At 36.9% G+C, this 17,266-nt stretch overlaps 1 protein-coding gene across 4 annotated transcripts in view; it reads right to left on the bottom strand.

The window, feature by feature from the left end:
- Window positions 1-17,266, bottom strand: part of LOC109112558 (rab GTPase-activating protein 1-like) — an 86,391-nt gene that overhangs the window by 11,081 nt on the left and 58,044 nt on the right. For 2 of the 4 annotated variants that reach the window (XM_042711801.1, XM_042711799.1), the window contains exons 15-18: window positions 16,848-16,973; window positions 14,347-14,490; window positions 11,723-11,764; window positions 5,054-5,182 (exon numbers count right to left, since the gene is read on the bottom strand). In XM_042711801.1, coding sequence (XP_042567735.1) covers window positions 5,054-5,182; window positions 11,723-11,764; window positions 14,347-14,490; window positions 16,848-16,973 — 441 coding nt within the window. Of the gene's footprint in view, window positions 1-1,436; window positions 3,353-5,053; window positions 5,183-11,722; window positions 11,765-14,346; window positions 14,491-16,847; window positions 16,974-17,266 lie in introns of those variants that run through there. The other 2 variants (XM_042711800.1, XM_042711802.1) reach the window with 2 other exon arrangements.

Genomic DNA, 17,266 nt, shown 5'->3' with positions numbered 1-17,266 from the left:
TGGTTTCTAAGGAGATCTTTATTTATATTTTTTTTATTTTATTTCTGAGTGGTTGTTAGGGAGATCTGTATGGTTGCTAGGCAGTTGCTATGGTGTTCTGGGTGGCTGTTAGGTGGTTGCTCAGGGGATCTGGGTGGCTTCTGAGTTCTAGATGGTTGCTAGGCAGTTGCTATGATGTTCTGAGTGGTTACTAAGGAGATCTTTATTTAGTTTTTTTAATTTTATTTCTGAGTGGTTGTTAGGGAGATCTGTATGGTTGCTAGGCAGTTGCTATGGTGTTCTGGGTGGCTGTTAGGTGGTTGCTCAGGGGATCTGGGTGGCTTCTGAGTTCTAGATGGTTGCTAGGCTGTTGCTATGATGTTCTGAGTGGTTTCTAAGGAGATCTTTATTTATAGTTTTTTTATTTTATTTCTGAGTGGTTGTTAGGGAGATCTGTATGGTTGCTAGGCAGTTGCTATGGTGTTCTGGGTGGTTGCTCAGGGGATCTGGGCTGTTTCTGAGTTCTAGGCAGTTGCTAGGCTGTCGCTATGGTGTTCTGAGTGGTTTCTGAGCCAGGCATTATTAGATGAAGAGATATTAAATGAACACTCAGTCCGGATGTGTTGCGTAGCCACAGACCACAAAATGACATGTTGAAATGGCACAACCGACATGGAAGTCAAGCTCTCAGCACAACCGTTCATTCGGTTTAACACTCACAGTCATATACATATGGAAAGTTCATCCTGTAAGTTTCACCTCAACAAACGTGGTTGGTGTAAATGACGTTTTTGTATATACTCAAAACACCTACACGGGTACGAATGAGTAGCTGATCTGCATTTTCCATTCACGCTGACATTAGCAGCACACGTTGTTTCCTACAAACGTGAATATACACAAACTGAAACACGTCTCGATACCAGAATGAGTGATCATATTTTACAGCTAAAAATGGCCACAGAACTGTTTTACACCAAGTTAAAGTAAAAACGGCAAAGCTTAACTTTGATTCATCGGATTTGTCAAACCAGTGCGATTGCCAGTGACTGGACAATGTTTGAATATTCACTAGGCTCATCTGAGTATTCAAAACATCTACTTGAGGGAAAAAGAGAGTCAAAACATGCAAAATTGCATTAAGCTGACAACCAATCGTTTGCTACTAAACAATGTTCATCATCTTACTAGCACACACACACACACACACACACACACACACACACACACACACACACACACAGTATTTTCAGCTCCAAGTTGGCATTCCTTGCAATAAAGACATAATGGGGGAAATTGTAGAGCTCTGTAATTTCATTACAGGACATTTCTCACAGAGCGGACAGCGTTAGGCTGTATCAAACGAACAAGCTCAGAAGAAAAAGGCTTGTACAACAAGACTAGATGATGTTCTTGTCAATTCCTAAAGTAAAAACAGCCGTTTGAGTGAGACTTACCACCGGTTTGGGTTTGGAGTCAGCCACCAGACTGGCGAAGAAATCCTCCTCGTTGATCTGATTGATAACATGAGCGTCGTAAGCCACCGTTATCGACACTTCCTGCATCATCTTGGCAAAGTTTCTGCGAGGAGCACTGAGCGAGACAGGTGTGCTTCGAGAAACAAGGGAGGGAGGGAGGAGGAAATGAGGAGGAGAAAGCTGACAAGTCTGTCGAGACCAGCTGACAAGTTTCTTTACGGATGAGAGCCGGCCCCTTGAGGCGGGAAATAAACACAGGGGGGATGGACCACAGAGGAACGCACTCTCTCTCACACACAAACACCTGGTTTTGTCTTCCAAGGACCGAGTATCCTGCTCAACTCCTCCAAAGAGAAGAAACTCTGTGTATGTCTGCCGACTCTAAATTGCAAAATCGTCTGAGTTGTGCAGTGATGACTCGCCACAGTCTCAAGGATAGTGGTAGTTACCACTGGAAATATGAAGAGCCAGACAAGCGGAAAAAGTTGAAGAGGCAGGGGAAATTTTGGTTCGTCAGACAACCACAATGGGGTCTTCTAACTCCCCTGGTGGTTCTCTCATCAGGCCGCGTTTTTCCTCCCAAGAGAAATAAAGTGGGTTTGTTCCTGGTTTAATAAGTATCCAAACGCAAACATCTACAAGCCGAGGACTCGAGATGCCATGTGGTCGGAGTTCTCCAAGGCTGATTCCTCTAAGCTGTTTCCACTCTCAAAGCACGTCTCCTTTCGATTAAGTCCTCTTTCAATATCAAGAGGATGTGAAATCTGGAATTCGGCTCGTAATCCGCAGAGGGGGAAGTTCGTACAGCTTGTGCTTTCGACGCAAGCAGGTGCCTTTGAATTCCATCACCCTGTAAGCTTATTACCCGGAGACTTGATCCTCTTTAAATTCACACCATTTCAAAGAGAAACAACCACTTTGCATTTCCTCTTCTTGCACATGTGATTGGAAACGGCTGGGATCACGGGTGGCAGAAGTAATCTGTGCACAGCTTGGTTTGTGTGTGTGTGGCGTCCGGTGTCCAGGTCTGATATGGAGATACGCCAATAAGGCTTCCTGTCCTTGCTACACAGTCTCCTCCCTCACAGCCGTCTCATAAAACACATCCACTCGACATCCCAGTGGCAGAATCTTCTAGGAACGAACAAGATCGGAGACGGTGAGGATAAAAATAACAGTTTTGAGGTTGAATGGCAGTCTAAACGTCTTTATTCACCCATTCCAGCGTTCATTTTGGATGAAACATCTCATTGATCTGCTCTCCTGTCTGTCTTTCACTTTTGTTTGCATAAGATAAAGAGGAAAGTGTGACTAAGTACACATACGCACACGGGCGCCAACGAGGCGTGGACAACGCAGATGCTGGGAGCAATGACAGTGCAGAACTCATTTACATGTGCAAAACGCCACTTGGCTAGATGTCAAGAAAATCCAGTTGCAAAATAAGAAGGATCAGATGACTTATGCTTATGGTCTTCTCTCCAAAGGAACAAAAACAACAGACCTGAGCAAATCGCAAGTAGTCCAAATGAAGTCTGTGGCGTAAATGCTGCAGGTATAAACCCATCCTTCCCGTTAGGGTGTGGAGGAGACGTGGATCAAGGGTGCATGGAGGGTGTGGACTGTAGGGAGTTGAAAGTGCCATACAAATAAAAAACAGGATAATGATCTTACAGGCATGATTCAGGCGTAAAATGAAGCTGCTCTCTTTTTGCTGATTTGTTGATGAATGCACCTGTTACATCACCTCACTCAGGTGCTGGTTTCCCACAGAGTGATTCTCCCTCTCTGGTTTCTCATTTCTCTCTCACTGGGTCCTAATTTCTGCCAAATTCATGGTTCTCCGTCCAGTCTCAAAGAATAGACAACATAGCACAGTGGACACGAGACACTGATTCACTTAAAAAAAATTGTTAATAAAAAATAGTATGGAATACGCAGTATACGAATCAATCTAATGTGTAAGTGTATATATATATATATATATATATATATATATATATACACATATATAAAAAAATAACATTATAAATGTCATTACTGTCACTTTTGATCAATTTAATGCGTCCCTGCTGAATGAAAGTATTAATTTCTTTTTCAAAAAATTGCACACAACTATTTTTAACACTGATAATAATAATAATAATAATAATAAATGATTCTAGAGCAGCAAATCAGCATATTTCTGAAGGATCATGTGACCCTGAAGACAGGAGTAATGAAAATTCAGCTTTGCCATCACAGGAATAAATTGCATTTTAAAATATATTCAAATGGAAAGTTATTTTCAAATAGTTAGTTATTTTAAAAAAAATATTTAACAATATTACAGTATTTACTGTATTTTGAATAAATGCAGCCTTGGTGAGCAAAAGAGACTTATTTTAAAATACATTAATATATCCACACATAAAAATTATGCGCATAGACAGACCGTAGAAGTACATACATGGATACTAGCCATATCTAAGAAACTATGCCTTTAGCAACACTGTTTGGACAAAACATTCTCAATATCGGAATTAATTATAGCATACAAACAGTCATCCCTAGTTAAACAGTGCATTATATACTGCATTACTGAGGCAAAGCAGTGAGCGACTGGGACACAGGAAATCCTGCTGTTAGTGACAGCAGAACTGCTTTTACAAAAAGAAGGAGAAAGAGAAGTAGGAGGGAGGAGAAGAACACAGTACCATCTTGCTCTTTTCTCCTCCTTCCTTCCTGAACATGCACACTCAACATCACACAAATAAATAAATAAAACCCCTGCCCCCCAACAAAAATAAACTCTTTAAAGCATGAATGTATGGAAGAAGCAATAACTCCAACTATTTATCCTTGAGTCTTAACTCCACCTTGCCTCAATGGAGCCTTGAAACGCAGACAAGGTCTCTGCATTCTCTGAATAACTGCATGCTAGCTTTGTGGTGCAGCGCCTCACATTTCTCAAACAATGCAAAAGTGACCTGGGATTACATAATTAACTCCTTTAACATAAGTCCACAGGTATCCACCCATTTCATCATCCGCCATGCATAAATCCAACTGAACACACAACTAAAAGCACACCTCATCACTATAAGCCAAGCAATTTGAAAACTCATTCATTTTCAAAGCACAAACAAAAAAGTAGATAAATCATTAAAATATTCCAATTAAATATTTATTGTTTTATCCTTTTAACTACAACTTGATTACATGTCTAATCCATGTGTATGTCTTCTCAATGATGATTCTAACTCCTGTATAAATTCATTAAAGAAGAAAATTTTGTTTGCTGGTTGATCTAAAGAAATAACCATAAAAAAAATTTTTCTTTCAGACTGTAAAAATATTGATGTGTCTGTTGCTCCCCTGTTTTGTTTGTTTGAATGGATGTTGTTTTGTTGAATTAAAAACAATAAAAAAGTTGATTAAAAAAATATACTGTATATATATTTATGGTTGGGGTTTTCAAATCAACAGAATTCATGTAACTGGCACTAAATTGATAGAAAAATAAGGGTTAAAACAAAATGAAATAAAATAAAAATATATTAATAAATGCCCAGTGTTTGATAGTGCTTTGAAAGATGTTTGGAGATCTTTCTTACCTTGATATTGCAAGCTTGCTCCATCAGGCGCTGAGCATTCTCTGCCGCCCTGTAGCGTTTTGGGAGCTGGACCCGGAAAAATTTCAGTGCACCCTCAAAGTCAGCTTGAAGCAAGTCTTCCTTGGAGGTCTGCATGCAAACAGAACCGGTTTAGGGTCATTTCAGTAAAATTAACTTGATAAACTACCTGAAGAGGAACTTGCTAGGTGATTATTTTCCTCATTTATGTATGCATTGGCCTTTTGTGAACCTGACAAAGCCACATAACATTTTACAGATGCTATATTGTTTGAGTATAAATCAGATATTTAAATACATCTATCGAATGACAACAAGAGTAAGAGTAAGATTTGCACAGTACAACATCATTTCTACCAATGCTGAAAGTCTGGCCAATAGCGAAAAGCTAATAATTACTTTCATTTTATGGCCAAAATAACCATTAATATTAAACCAAATGTTTATCTGCAATTTGTTAACAAAAAAGAAAATAAATATACATTAAAAATAAAAAATAATAGATTGTTTGTTGCAACTGAACTTAAGACAATAAATAAATAAAAACATTTTTTTAAATTAATAAAAATAAATAAATTAACACGTATGCTACATGTAAACCTAAGACATCAAAGCATTTTTAATTAATTAAATATATAATAACATTTCTATAATAAAACTAGTTTGTATGCTGCAAGTGCACTTAAGGCATTAAATCAGGGCTCGAAATTAACTTTTTTTTACTTGGTAGCACTGGTGTTCCCAACTTCAAAAAGTTAGGAGCACCAGCAAAAATTTAGGAGCAGTACAACGAAAATGTATAAATAAATAAATAAACAAATAAATAAATATAGGGGTAGACATTAAGCCTTGTCATTCACTTTGAGTAAAAGTCGCTTTTCTGGAATACATAGGATTTTTGTGCTGTAAATATAATTTATTCTGAAGCAATATTCTCATCGGTGTTCTATCAGCTTTGACATTTAAATATGCATAATTTTAATAATTACCCCAGAGCATTTTTTAATTTTTTTTACCTTTATAAAGGCCATTTTTTTTCTCTAATCTTATTAAATGTGTGCTTCATCTATCATTTTAAATTCTTAAATTTGTGTATGTTGTATATATGTTTAAATTTATATATATATATATATATATATTATATATATATATATATATATATATATATATATATATATATATATATATATATATAAAATAAATGTTGGAAAAAAATATATTTTTAATGATACTTTTAAACATAAAACAAACCACCAGTAGGTGGCGGCAAGTGACCGTCTTAATGAGTGAATCATTTGGCCAGTCATTCAAACGATTCGTTCAAACAGTTGATTCAATCAAAGAAGAGGCAGCTGTTTATGAATTATTGAATCTTTGCCTCAAACGATTCGTTCAAAACGCTGAAACACGATCGTTTTCTTGTGAAATGCGCTACAGTTCTGTTGTGAACTTTTTTTGGAACCATTTTCGCTGCTGAAACAGAACAAAACCAGATAATATTGCGTATAAAATGTAAGTGATTACATTTTAACTACTTTTAACAGTTTAGTGAACTGTTGTATGGAATCAGTGTCATATTTTCAGTGTTGATGGTTTTATTCAGGATGTTCGGGAAAACAGCATTCTTGGTCGTGTAATATTACGTAACTGTGTCATATGTTATAAATATAAAAACTCAACTGTTAATGTCGAGAGCCCTGTTTAACAGTGACCTTTTCATCTTCTCTCCTCATCTCTTTACATTTTCCACGCTAGTTAGTTCTGTCACGTGACAACGGAGCGCAGTGAAAGGCAGTGATTGACGGCTAATATTAACCAGCCTAAAATCTGCTTTAAACTTAAGAACGTAAAGATAAAGTTTACTTGATGATAAAACAGGTCGCACCTCAACAATTATTTGCACTCACATAAATGCTCCCAAATATATTTTAGAGGTCGCACACATTAAATTTAGGGAGCATATGCGACTAAAATGGTCGCAATTTCGAGCCTTGCATAAATACATACATACATACAAGAACATAAAAAAAGAACAGTTTATATGCTGCAAGTTAAGGCATTAAAAAAAAAAAAAGTACATTCAAAATAAAAAAAAGAATAGTTTATATGCGGCAAGTGATTTAGGGCATCAAAGCATTCTTAAACAAACAAACAAACAAACAAACAAATAAAACCATTTTACAATAAAAAACAAGATATGCTGTAAGTGAACGCAAGACATCAAAAGCATTATCAATAAAATATAATAAATATACAAACAAATAAATTAATAATTGAAAACATTAAAAATAAAATAATTTGTATGCTGCAAGTGAACTTAAGGTATTAAAGAACTAAATAAATAAATAATTTAGAACATTTAAAAAAAATTAAAATAAGTGTTTAAATACAACTTAAGGCATCAAAGCATTATTAATAAAATATATAAATAAAATTGTCTCACTGATACTGTTATAATAGAAAGACACTGTGAAACAAAACTGCCTTCAACAGAATGACAAATAAAAGGCAGCTAACACGTTTCCTACATAAACACATACACAAGAGCCACATATAAACACACAAAACATTAACAGACATGAAGGCGGCTTATTTTTGCAGCAGCGGCCCCTCACCGCCAGCAGTCGGGGCACAAACAGGCGGTGACCCATGCCCAGCAGCCCCATGACTCTATCGGTACAGTCATTGACCAGCCCACCCTTGTCCTCTCCGGCGCCCCCTTCCTCCAGCCTCCGTACAGCAGGTGGTATCTGAGCCCATAGAAGCGTTGAAGGCAAATCTCTCTCTGGGGTCAAAGGTGAAAGAGCCTCTTGGGCTCCTTCGGAATCCCCAGCATCGTCCTCCCATGGAGGCTGTGGGGCTGACTTGGAGTCAGCCACGTTGATGTCCCAAGACGGTGTCCAATCTTAATCAAAAGTTAGTCCAGGCAGTTGATTCGGTAGCGCTAAAGCGGTCTCTGCAAATGTGATGGTGTCATTCGATCATGATTCGACAAGCCTGAGTATGTGGCATCAAAAACCGGAGAGCAGATTCACACTTGCATTGATCCATTTTGGGTCTGCAATGTAAACAATATCGGAGACCACGCCTAGTTTAAAAGACGGCAGATCCAAAGCAAACCGAAAGTGGTTTGACATGCTTCAACGAGGAAATACGCTTCCATCCTGGTTTATCATTGGCCGGCTCCTCCCGAAAACCCAAATTTGCAATTTGTTGCCTGGCAACAGGCAGGAGGAGAGTCGCGTGCTGCTGTTGAGACAGACAACAGGCAGCACGTCTTCTGTGTTTTACTCGTCTTCAAAGGGATGCGGATCAAGGTGGAAACGAGACGAAGTTGAGTCGTTGTCATGTAGATTCTGCTCTCCGTCAAGAGGTCTGTAGAGTCGGAGTCAAGCTAAGTCCTTGTTCTTGTTCAGTCGAGAGTCTGCCAGCTCCGCCATCCTGTTGAGGTCCGGAAGTATCCAAAAGGTGCCAGAACGTCCTAGTGTGGGATGAAGGAAGCGAGATGCGAGACTGGGTGGAGGCTGTCGTCTTCTCGTCCTCCGGCCTTCGTTACTCCAGCTCCAGTGGCTTCTGTGCTGTTTTCCAACAGCAGGGAAAGACGGGGAGGGAGAGATGCTCACAGAGATGCTGTCGATGCTAGAAAAGGTGGCGGAGTGGCGGAAAGGGAGGAGGAGAGGAAGATAGGTGGGGCATTGTGAGGGAACAGGAGACTGTGGACGAATGGACAGTAGACATGGCCGAGGCTCCAATGCAACTCATGCTAAATGCTAATTGCTGCTGGATGCTCGCTAAGGGGACAGACAGGGGGACATGTGGAGAAACAGAGCGTGAGATGGAGGGGTGTGGAGTGGCAGAGAGCGAGAGAGAGGAGAGGAGGAGGAGGAGGAGGAGGGGGTTTGGGAGCCTTCGGGGAGAATGTCGTAATGGCTAGCCAATAGGAGCGAGGCAGTGCAACCCCCTCTAGCTCCTCTCTCTCTCTCTATTAATGTACATCTCTTGCATCCTCACACGCACATTCACATCAACTTCTGTCCACTTGCTTTCACTGGTTTCTTCCGTTTCAATTTAACATGGTGGGAAAATAGCAGAACACACTAACAATAATATTTCTTTCTTTCACAAGCATTACAATTTAATCAGTGAGGAAAATACAAAAAACACACATCGACAAAACCTGTCAAGAAAACGTTTAGTTTATATTTCACCCCAAAATAGAAACAAAATAATGTTTTACTTAAAGAAAATAGCTAAACAATAATAATTATATTATATTATATTATAAAAAATAGTATATTATTTATTTTAAAAATTTGCTAAAAGACAAAAAAAAAAAATACTGGAATATAGTAATAAAAATATAATCAGAATCACAACTGAGAAAAATGTTACTTCGAAAATTACATTCAGATGCATTAGGATAAAAATAATTTAAATTTGTTAATATTTAGTTTTTTGGTTATAATTTATATTATATATATTACATTTTTTATAATATTTTTTTCAGAAAACGGCAAAAATTACAAAATAGTATGCATGAATAGTATGTTATTATATACATTTTAATTATGTATATACAATATATATTATATATTTTTCCACACACATTTCCATCTGGGCATCACTAATACTTTATAAATGAAGAAAAAAAAAAAAAAAAACTCAAAGAGTCTAAATAGTCATCAAACATAATCTCAGATCCAAAGGCCAGTGGCTTCTGAGAATTTTTCTATTTAAAAAAAAAATCCTCAGTTGAGCCCAATTAGATACGAATATTAGAAGATAAGATCAGATGTTTTTTAAGCTAGTATTATTTTTTTATATTTAGATACATATGTAAGGCAGGAGGCCATGTGACATAAAAAATACTGTATGAGGGTGTATGCATGTATGTATGCATATATATATATATATATATATATATATATATATATTATATTTATATATATATATGGAACAAAAGTAACGAAGCTGAGAACAAAAACAAATGAATATAAAAAAATTCCACCACACTTGTTAAATAAACACCTAAGGAGTCAGTCACATGTATTTGCAAAGCGCTTTTCACAATACACATTGTTTTGCAACAATATAAATAATGACATGAGAGGACATTTCTCATAACCTATTACTGTACATAAAACACATTGTTTGTCTTCAACGTGACAAATTATATCATCAGGCTTGTGTAAATCTAGTCTAGTAAATCTAATCTCCCTGAGATCTGAGGTTTCATTACAAAAACCTTCATAGTTCCTCTTCAATATACACCTGGAGCTGGCCAAGCTTTAAAAAGAAACCAGACAACATTATTCTGGTTCTCACATCTACTGTAATTACAGAACAGGGAAGTGGAGTCTATTTCTCCACATTAAATCAGCGGATATATCCGTATCTCCTCCATAGGTTAGCTCAGACACATTCAGGGCAGTGCAGTCCGCTCTAGCTATAGCTCCATTTGTCATTCTGCCATTGCAGCTTACACAAAGGTGTGGCTGTGTGGATGAAGCTAATGTATTTGTGCTGAGAACGCTGTTGGAAAGCTTTGCAGACAGACAGAGAATCGGCCAGCTGATAATGACAAACTGGCCTTTGAATTGTAATGGAAGCAGAATATATTCAAAACCACAATTAGAAACTATCAAAATATTTGGTGTTTATAGGTGCATTTTGTTCCAAAAAGTATATAAAAAAAGCATTTTTCGAAAATGTGATCATTTTTGTGCTTTGCTTGCAAATCTCTAAAAACCACTGTGTTAGAGTCCAGATGCACCACGAATAGTGCTGTATCAATACAGCTATAGTGGCATTACTGGGCTAAAGACCCACAGCTGCATACTGTCATCCATCGTGTCACTGATGATCAATAACACCACAACAACAAACCCAAATGCACGCATACATCACTCCGACAGCAGCCATACAGCTCAGATCAACTTTCTTATTATGTTGTGTTAACGAGCCACGCATCTTATGAAAAGATAGATGCCATTTGCGGTTAGAAAAGGGTGCAGGAAAAATTATAAATTGAGGTTATTTCCTGTTTACACAGCATTTCCTAACCAATGTCCAGCAGAGGGAGACACACTCAATATTTTCCTTTTATACCTGCAGCGCTGTTGTACTAAAAACATTAAATCGTGCAACAGAATTCCCACACATTTTAACATATGAAATTCGTTACTTTTTATGATACGGATAAGGACTTATAATACAATAAATAAATAAAAAATAAAATACTGCACACAAAAAATTGTGTTGTTATTGGTAAATACAATTTAAACTGAGAATTGTTTTCAATTGTTTTAAAATAAAGCTGAAATAAAATAAAATAACGTAAATGAAAATTAGAAATGGTGCTTTGGCAACTTACTGAAGTATGCTGAAGTATTAAAATGACTAAAACTGGAATAAAAATAAAGCTATTAAGAAAAAACTAATAAATATGATAAATATGACAACAAAATTATTAAATTTAAATTAAAATAAAAATGAAAAATTAACTAAAATTAATATAAAAACTAAACAAATAATAATAGAAAGATAATTCAAATTATCAAAAATTAATTTCCCCTAACCCTTCCATCCTATAAACCACAATTGTGAATTTCCCAGATTTTTCTGAACTATTTGAATGGTGAGGTGCATTACCTTCAGAAGAGCCAGTGCCACATTGAAGATGATGTTCAACCCCTGAGAAGACAATGAAAAATTACATACACAGAATTCTTTCTTTGAACATCAAACTGCCTGGAAGTACAAAACAGGCCACATACAAAGGTGTTTTATTGTTATAAAGATGATACAATTTCATTTAAATGGTTCGTAGGAGCTGTAATGCTGTCTTTGCGCTCTACTAGCAATGGGAAGTGTGATGTTGAGCTCATTTGCATCTCCTAAAATAGCTCGAATCATACAAAGAGCTCAAATGTGTGGGAGTGGGAGGAGCTGAAGGAAGAGGCAAACAATTTCGCTCGCACATGCTCAGGTGGACTGACAGGCAGGTGGATGTGAAGGATGGAGGTGCTGTGTATGTGTGTGTGTGTGTGTATGTGTGTGTGTGTCAGAAGGGAGCAGGTGGCATCGCAGTAGCGAGTGGAGAAGCAATGCTGAAGTCAGCTCCACATGGAAACACCCGTCTTGAGCATCGCTTAGACCAGCGTTCACATGGCAACACCGAGCTAAAAATATCCTGGGTTCTCTATTAATAACAGACAGCAGAGGCCATCTCTCCCCGACAGACTCTAGATGGCGCTAGGAGGCTAAATGGAAATTGCAGGGGGGATAGTTGTGTGCCTGCAAGTGTGTTTGTGTTTGTTGAGGGAGGGATAAGACTTTACTCTTTGGCTTGGGATCTGAACGATGTGGTTATGCAAGAAATATGAATACTACGATTGCTTGTTAGAATTTAGAATTGCCATTGTTATCCTTAAATTAATTTGTTTATATATATTTTAATATGTTAGAATTATAATATATCATTTTACATTATATTATTGTGTATTATAATACACAATAACATAACGTAATACACAGTAGTAAAACTACTAACAGATATCTAGTTTATTAGTTTAAAATTCTAATTAGCTTTCAAAGATTTTATGCTAGTATAATTTTGCAAGCCCATTTATTATTTAATCCTCAAAAGCGCTCACTATAACACTATGTGTACCTTGTGAACCTGACTGTTTCACGGTGGACTGATAACAAATCCTGCTTGCCCTTAATCCCAGAAGTTGTTTAAGGTAGCCAATCAGATTAAAGCTTGCCAAAGCGAGAAAATGTTTTCTGGTTTTGTGTCCAATATCATTAGATGAGATGATTTTAAAGCTTCTTTAGAACAGTGTATATTGAAGAAGAAAAAACTGAATATAAATAAATTGAAATGTAAATATGAATAAGGAGAGATGCATGAATAAGAAAGACTACGATCACTATGAGTTACTTAACAGGAGAGCCAGAGCCTCAAAAGAAGGCAGAACACTAAATGTATTAGAGATGAACTAAAGAAAGAGAGAGAGGTGTCTCACAAGCATCTAACAGATTCTCATCATGCGATTCATTGACTGAGACAGGGTGAGGAAACTTTTAATTGTCTTGCCTCAGGCTACCACAGATGCTGAATGAAAGGAAAAGGGGAGAAAAGTGATGGGAAAAAAATAAAAGCAAAAGCTCTCTGAGGAGCAGAAAGGTCGAAGCGTTTCTTTTGGAAAGACACAAAGCCTATTTCTGAGAAGTCAAAGATGCTTGCTTTGGGAAATCTAACAAGTTCAAGAAGTTTAGAAACAATTGAAGTTTCCGTCAGTTTTATGTGCTACTGGAAACCCAACTTCAGCATTTATTTAGCCAGAAAAGAAATGCATAAAAAAAAAAAATAGAAATAAAAAAAAGTTATTAAATCCCTTAATAAAAAGCATAATTTATCATGAACTTCCAAAGTGTAATACTTTAATATTTTGTTTGTCTTGTAGAGATTACACTCACAAAGACCCATTTCTAGCCCATGAAATAAACTTGAGCATAACTACACAAATCTCTATTGCTTTTTGTAATATGTTACTAATCAAAGTTTAGCATTAGGTATCATAAACTAACAAAGTGGAATACTTTTACATCATTTATTAATGTAAATTTCTACATATGATTACATTTTTAACATTTCAAGCTGTATAAATAATATAATAATTGTGAGAAATCATAATAATAATCACTCACAAAGAAGTCACTATTTTAAATTGGCGTATTTACACAACATTTTACGGGTTTTATTAATTTTAATAACTTTTCCAGTCATTCATAATTTGGATAAGGATTAAAAAATAATTTCTAGCCTAAACTTCAGGGTAACTAGATAATTTTGCATGATTTTTTATGGATTTTATAAATTTTCCTGATTTTATTAATTAGCATTAAGTATCATGAACTAACAAAGACCAGTACTTCAACAGCATTCATTAATTTAGGTTTATGTACATTTTGTACATATAATATTACATTATTAACATTTCAAGTTAGGGTTAGATTCATATTAATGTATTATGAACAAATGAAGGATGCAAAGTATATTTACATTTATATAATTAACAGGAACAATCACTAAATGCTAACTCGTGTTCATGAATTGAAACCTATTGTAAGTATTACTTTAAACTATAGCACCTATGTCTCTAAACTCGGTTTCTAATTATGTTGTGTTAGTTAGCCACACCCACACTGACTTCTCATTGGTTAAATTACTTTTACTGTAATTTTGTGACTGGAGGAAGATGTATCACCTCGCACAGGAGCAGGTCGGTGATATGAAAGACCATGCAGAGAGGGAACTTGGCAGTAAACAGTGTTAAGAACCACTGGGACGCATACATATGGGCCTCCAGGTTCAGGTCCTGGAAGTGAGACCACAGGTCAGGCAGCTGCTCCTGGAAAGAGGGAGAAGGAAAGAAACAGGGACAAGTTAGTGCAAGGGAAATATGCATATAACTTATTAAAAGGGCTCAACGATAAAGACTGCCCGATGGTCCAGGGCCAGCGTGAAAGATGTACAGGACAGTTGACATTTGTCACTGGCCTGATTGGGCTACTGCGGCTTCGTCATGAAAGTTTATCATTTGCACATGTTTTAAACATCGCCAATTTAAACATTCAAACAATTTTAAAGCATTCACGCACAAGAAGATGCAAATAGCAACTCCAATCAGTGTTCTGCGCGCACAGTGCACACACAGAAAGATGCGTCTCAGGTAATGCCCAAACCTCCTATTGCATTTCTTTCCAAGTCAGGGCAAGTAAAATTTTTAACTCAACATGGCCAGTAAAAAAAAAATCCTTAGCGTTAAGCCCTGTTTCATCATCTGTTAGGGTTATTCAGATGATATTGTATTTATTTTTTTAAAGCAGAAGTGAAGTAACTTGAGCAGCAAGTATTTCCAAACAAAAAGAACAATAGACTCATGACCCTTTTCTTTCCACAAGCTTTTAAACCATTTATATTGGGAGTGTAAGACTACTGGACTACAGCACAGGGTCAAGAGTGCAGTTATAAAGCACATTACACAAACAATAGCTAATAACTCAAAGACCTGTGTGTGTTTTGATCTCCTTGATTTTGAGTATTCTTGTTCATAAGAATGTGCTTGTTTTGTGTTTAAACCAGAGGTTACGGGAAGTATCAATAGAGAAATGTTCAGTACTTTGCTGAGGCAATACAGAAATAACAATGATGAAGTAAAAGTTTCTTCAACACTGCAGTGGGAAAACACTAAACTGAGAAAACACTTCTTTTCTTGCCTAAGATACATTTAATCACTACTAATCTAGTAACATTTGTGGACTTCACAAAAATCACTTTTGAACCGAAACAAAACTTGTTAATTTGCTGTCAACCCAAAGGTTCACACCTCTACAGCCCAGGGGGGAAAATAATAATAATAATAAATATTAATAAATAAAATTATTAAAATACATAAAAAGTAAATTAAAATAAATAAAATATAAAATACTGCATCAACTCTCTTCAACAAGCTACAAAATTTAAGGAAATGTCTACAACAGGTATGGTGCAAGACAAATTACATGCAAAGCTAGAGGTTTAAAATTAAGTATGAGAAAAAGCTATAGTGATGCTTGCCTCAAAAAGAGGAGTTACACTATGTATTCAGAGACCAGGAAGAGAATAAATCAAAAAGGTAACTGATATCTACACAGGCACATCTTAAATTAGCATCACAAAAGACCCGGAGCTCAAGAGTGAATATTTTTCTGGGGTAGATTGCATTGTTAGATTGGAGAGGTGGGAGTGCTGGGTTAACACATGCGAAGTAAATGATGACTGAGGAAGAGACGGGAATTCTTCCAGAGAGTGCTGTACGGCACGTTATCCGTGATCTATGCTAACACTCTTGTAGTAGCAGAGCTAGTCGATACTAACCGGATTGGGTTTAGCGCTGAAAGAGGGCTACTTCAGGCCTAATTGCATTTCACCACAAAATTAAAACCCATTTTCCAGCGCATTAGGTCTAATAGCTTACAAGACGGCCACCGCTTATACTTGAGTCGCACAAGTACGGCCTGACAAGGGGTGTACAAGACTGTGTGTGATGCAGTCTCTTAAAGGAATAGTTCACAAAAAAAAAAAAAAAAAAAAAATTTGCTGAAAATTTACTAACAATCCACAATCGAGATGAGTTTGTTTCTTCAAGGGAATAGATTTGGAGAAATGTAGCATTACATCACTTGCTCACCAGTGGATCATTTGCAGTGAATGGGTGCCGTCAGAATGAGAGTCCAAACAGCTGATAAAAACATCACAATAATCCACAAGTAATCCACACAGCTCCAGTCCATCAATTGTCATATTAAGTCAAAAGCTGTGTATCCACCAAAATCAAAACCCACCAACATATTTGTTTAGAACAGTTTTAAATCTGTGCATATTTCTCTCCTGATTCAGATGAGACAACATTTTCACTAGAAAAAGCAATATTATGGGTATTACAAACACACAGCTTTTCACTTCACAAGATCCTTAATTGATGGACTGGAGTGGTGTGGATTACTGTGATGTTTTTTATCAGCTGTTTGGACTCTCATTCTGACGGCACCCATTCACTGCAGAGGATCCACTGGTGAGCAAGTGATGTAATGCTACATTTTTACAAAGCTGTTCTGATAAAGAACAAACTCGTCTACATCTTGGATAGCCTGAGGGTGAGTACATTTTCAGCAAATTTCTACTTTTTGGTGAACTATTCCTTTAACAAACACTCAAAAGCCAAACCTGCAGCAGACGCTCCAGCTGGTAGAACTTGCAGTGAAGATCTTCAAAGTTGTTTTTGTAGAGCTCTCGAAGACCGTAGTTGTACATGATCTTCACCAGCACGCAGAAAGCTTGCTCCTCGGGCATCTAAAGAGAAAAAGCGAGAGATATTGCCGTGATATTTCAGATGCAAATGCTTTCTGCATGAATAGGGCTCAATAAAGACAACCAACTCTTGATGTTTAGATGGGTCGACTGTCGGTCTACCTGTCTATGGCAGTCTACAGTGATGCTATCAGAGTTTGTTTTTGTTTCTGAGACGGAGAGCGAGACGGACACAGAGCTGGGTATTAAATCACACAGACAGCGTGTGTGTCCCGAGCTCAGTGGGCTCCTGCAGGTAGTCGGGCTCCGTCATTAATATTCCTGACAGCTCCTGA

This window comes from Cyprinus carpio, chromosome A22, assembly GCF_018340385.1.
Source record: "Cyprinus carpio isolate SPL01 chromosome A22, ASM1834038v1, whole genome shotgun sequence".
Classification (NCBI taxonomy): Eukaryota; Metazoa; Chordata; class Actinopteri; order Cypriniformes; family Cyprinidae; genus Cyprinus; species Cyprinus carpio.
Note: the sequence above shows the minus strand (reverse complement) of the source record. Positions and strands in the feature narration are given on the sequence as shown.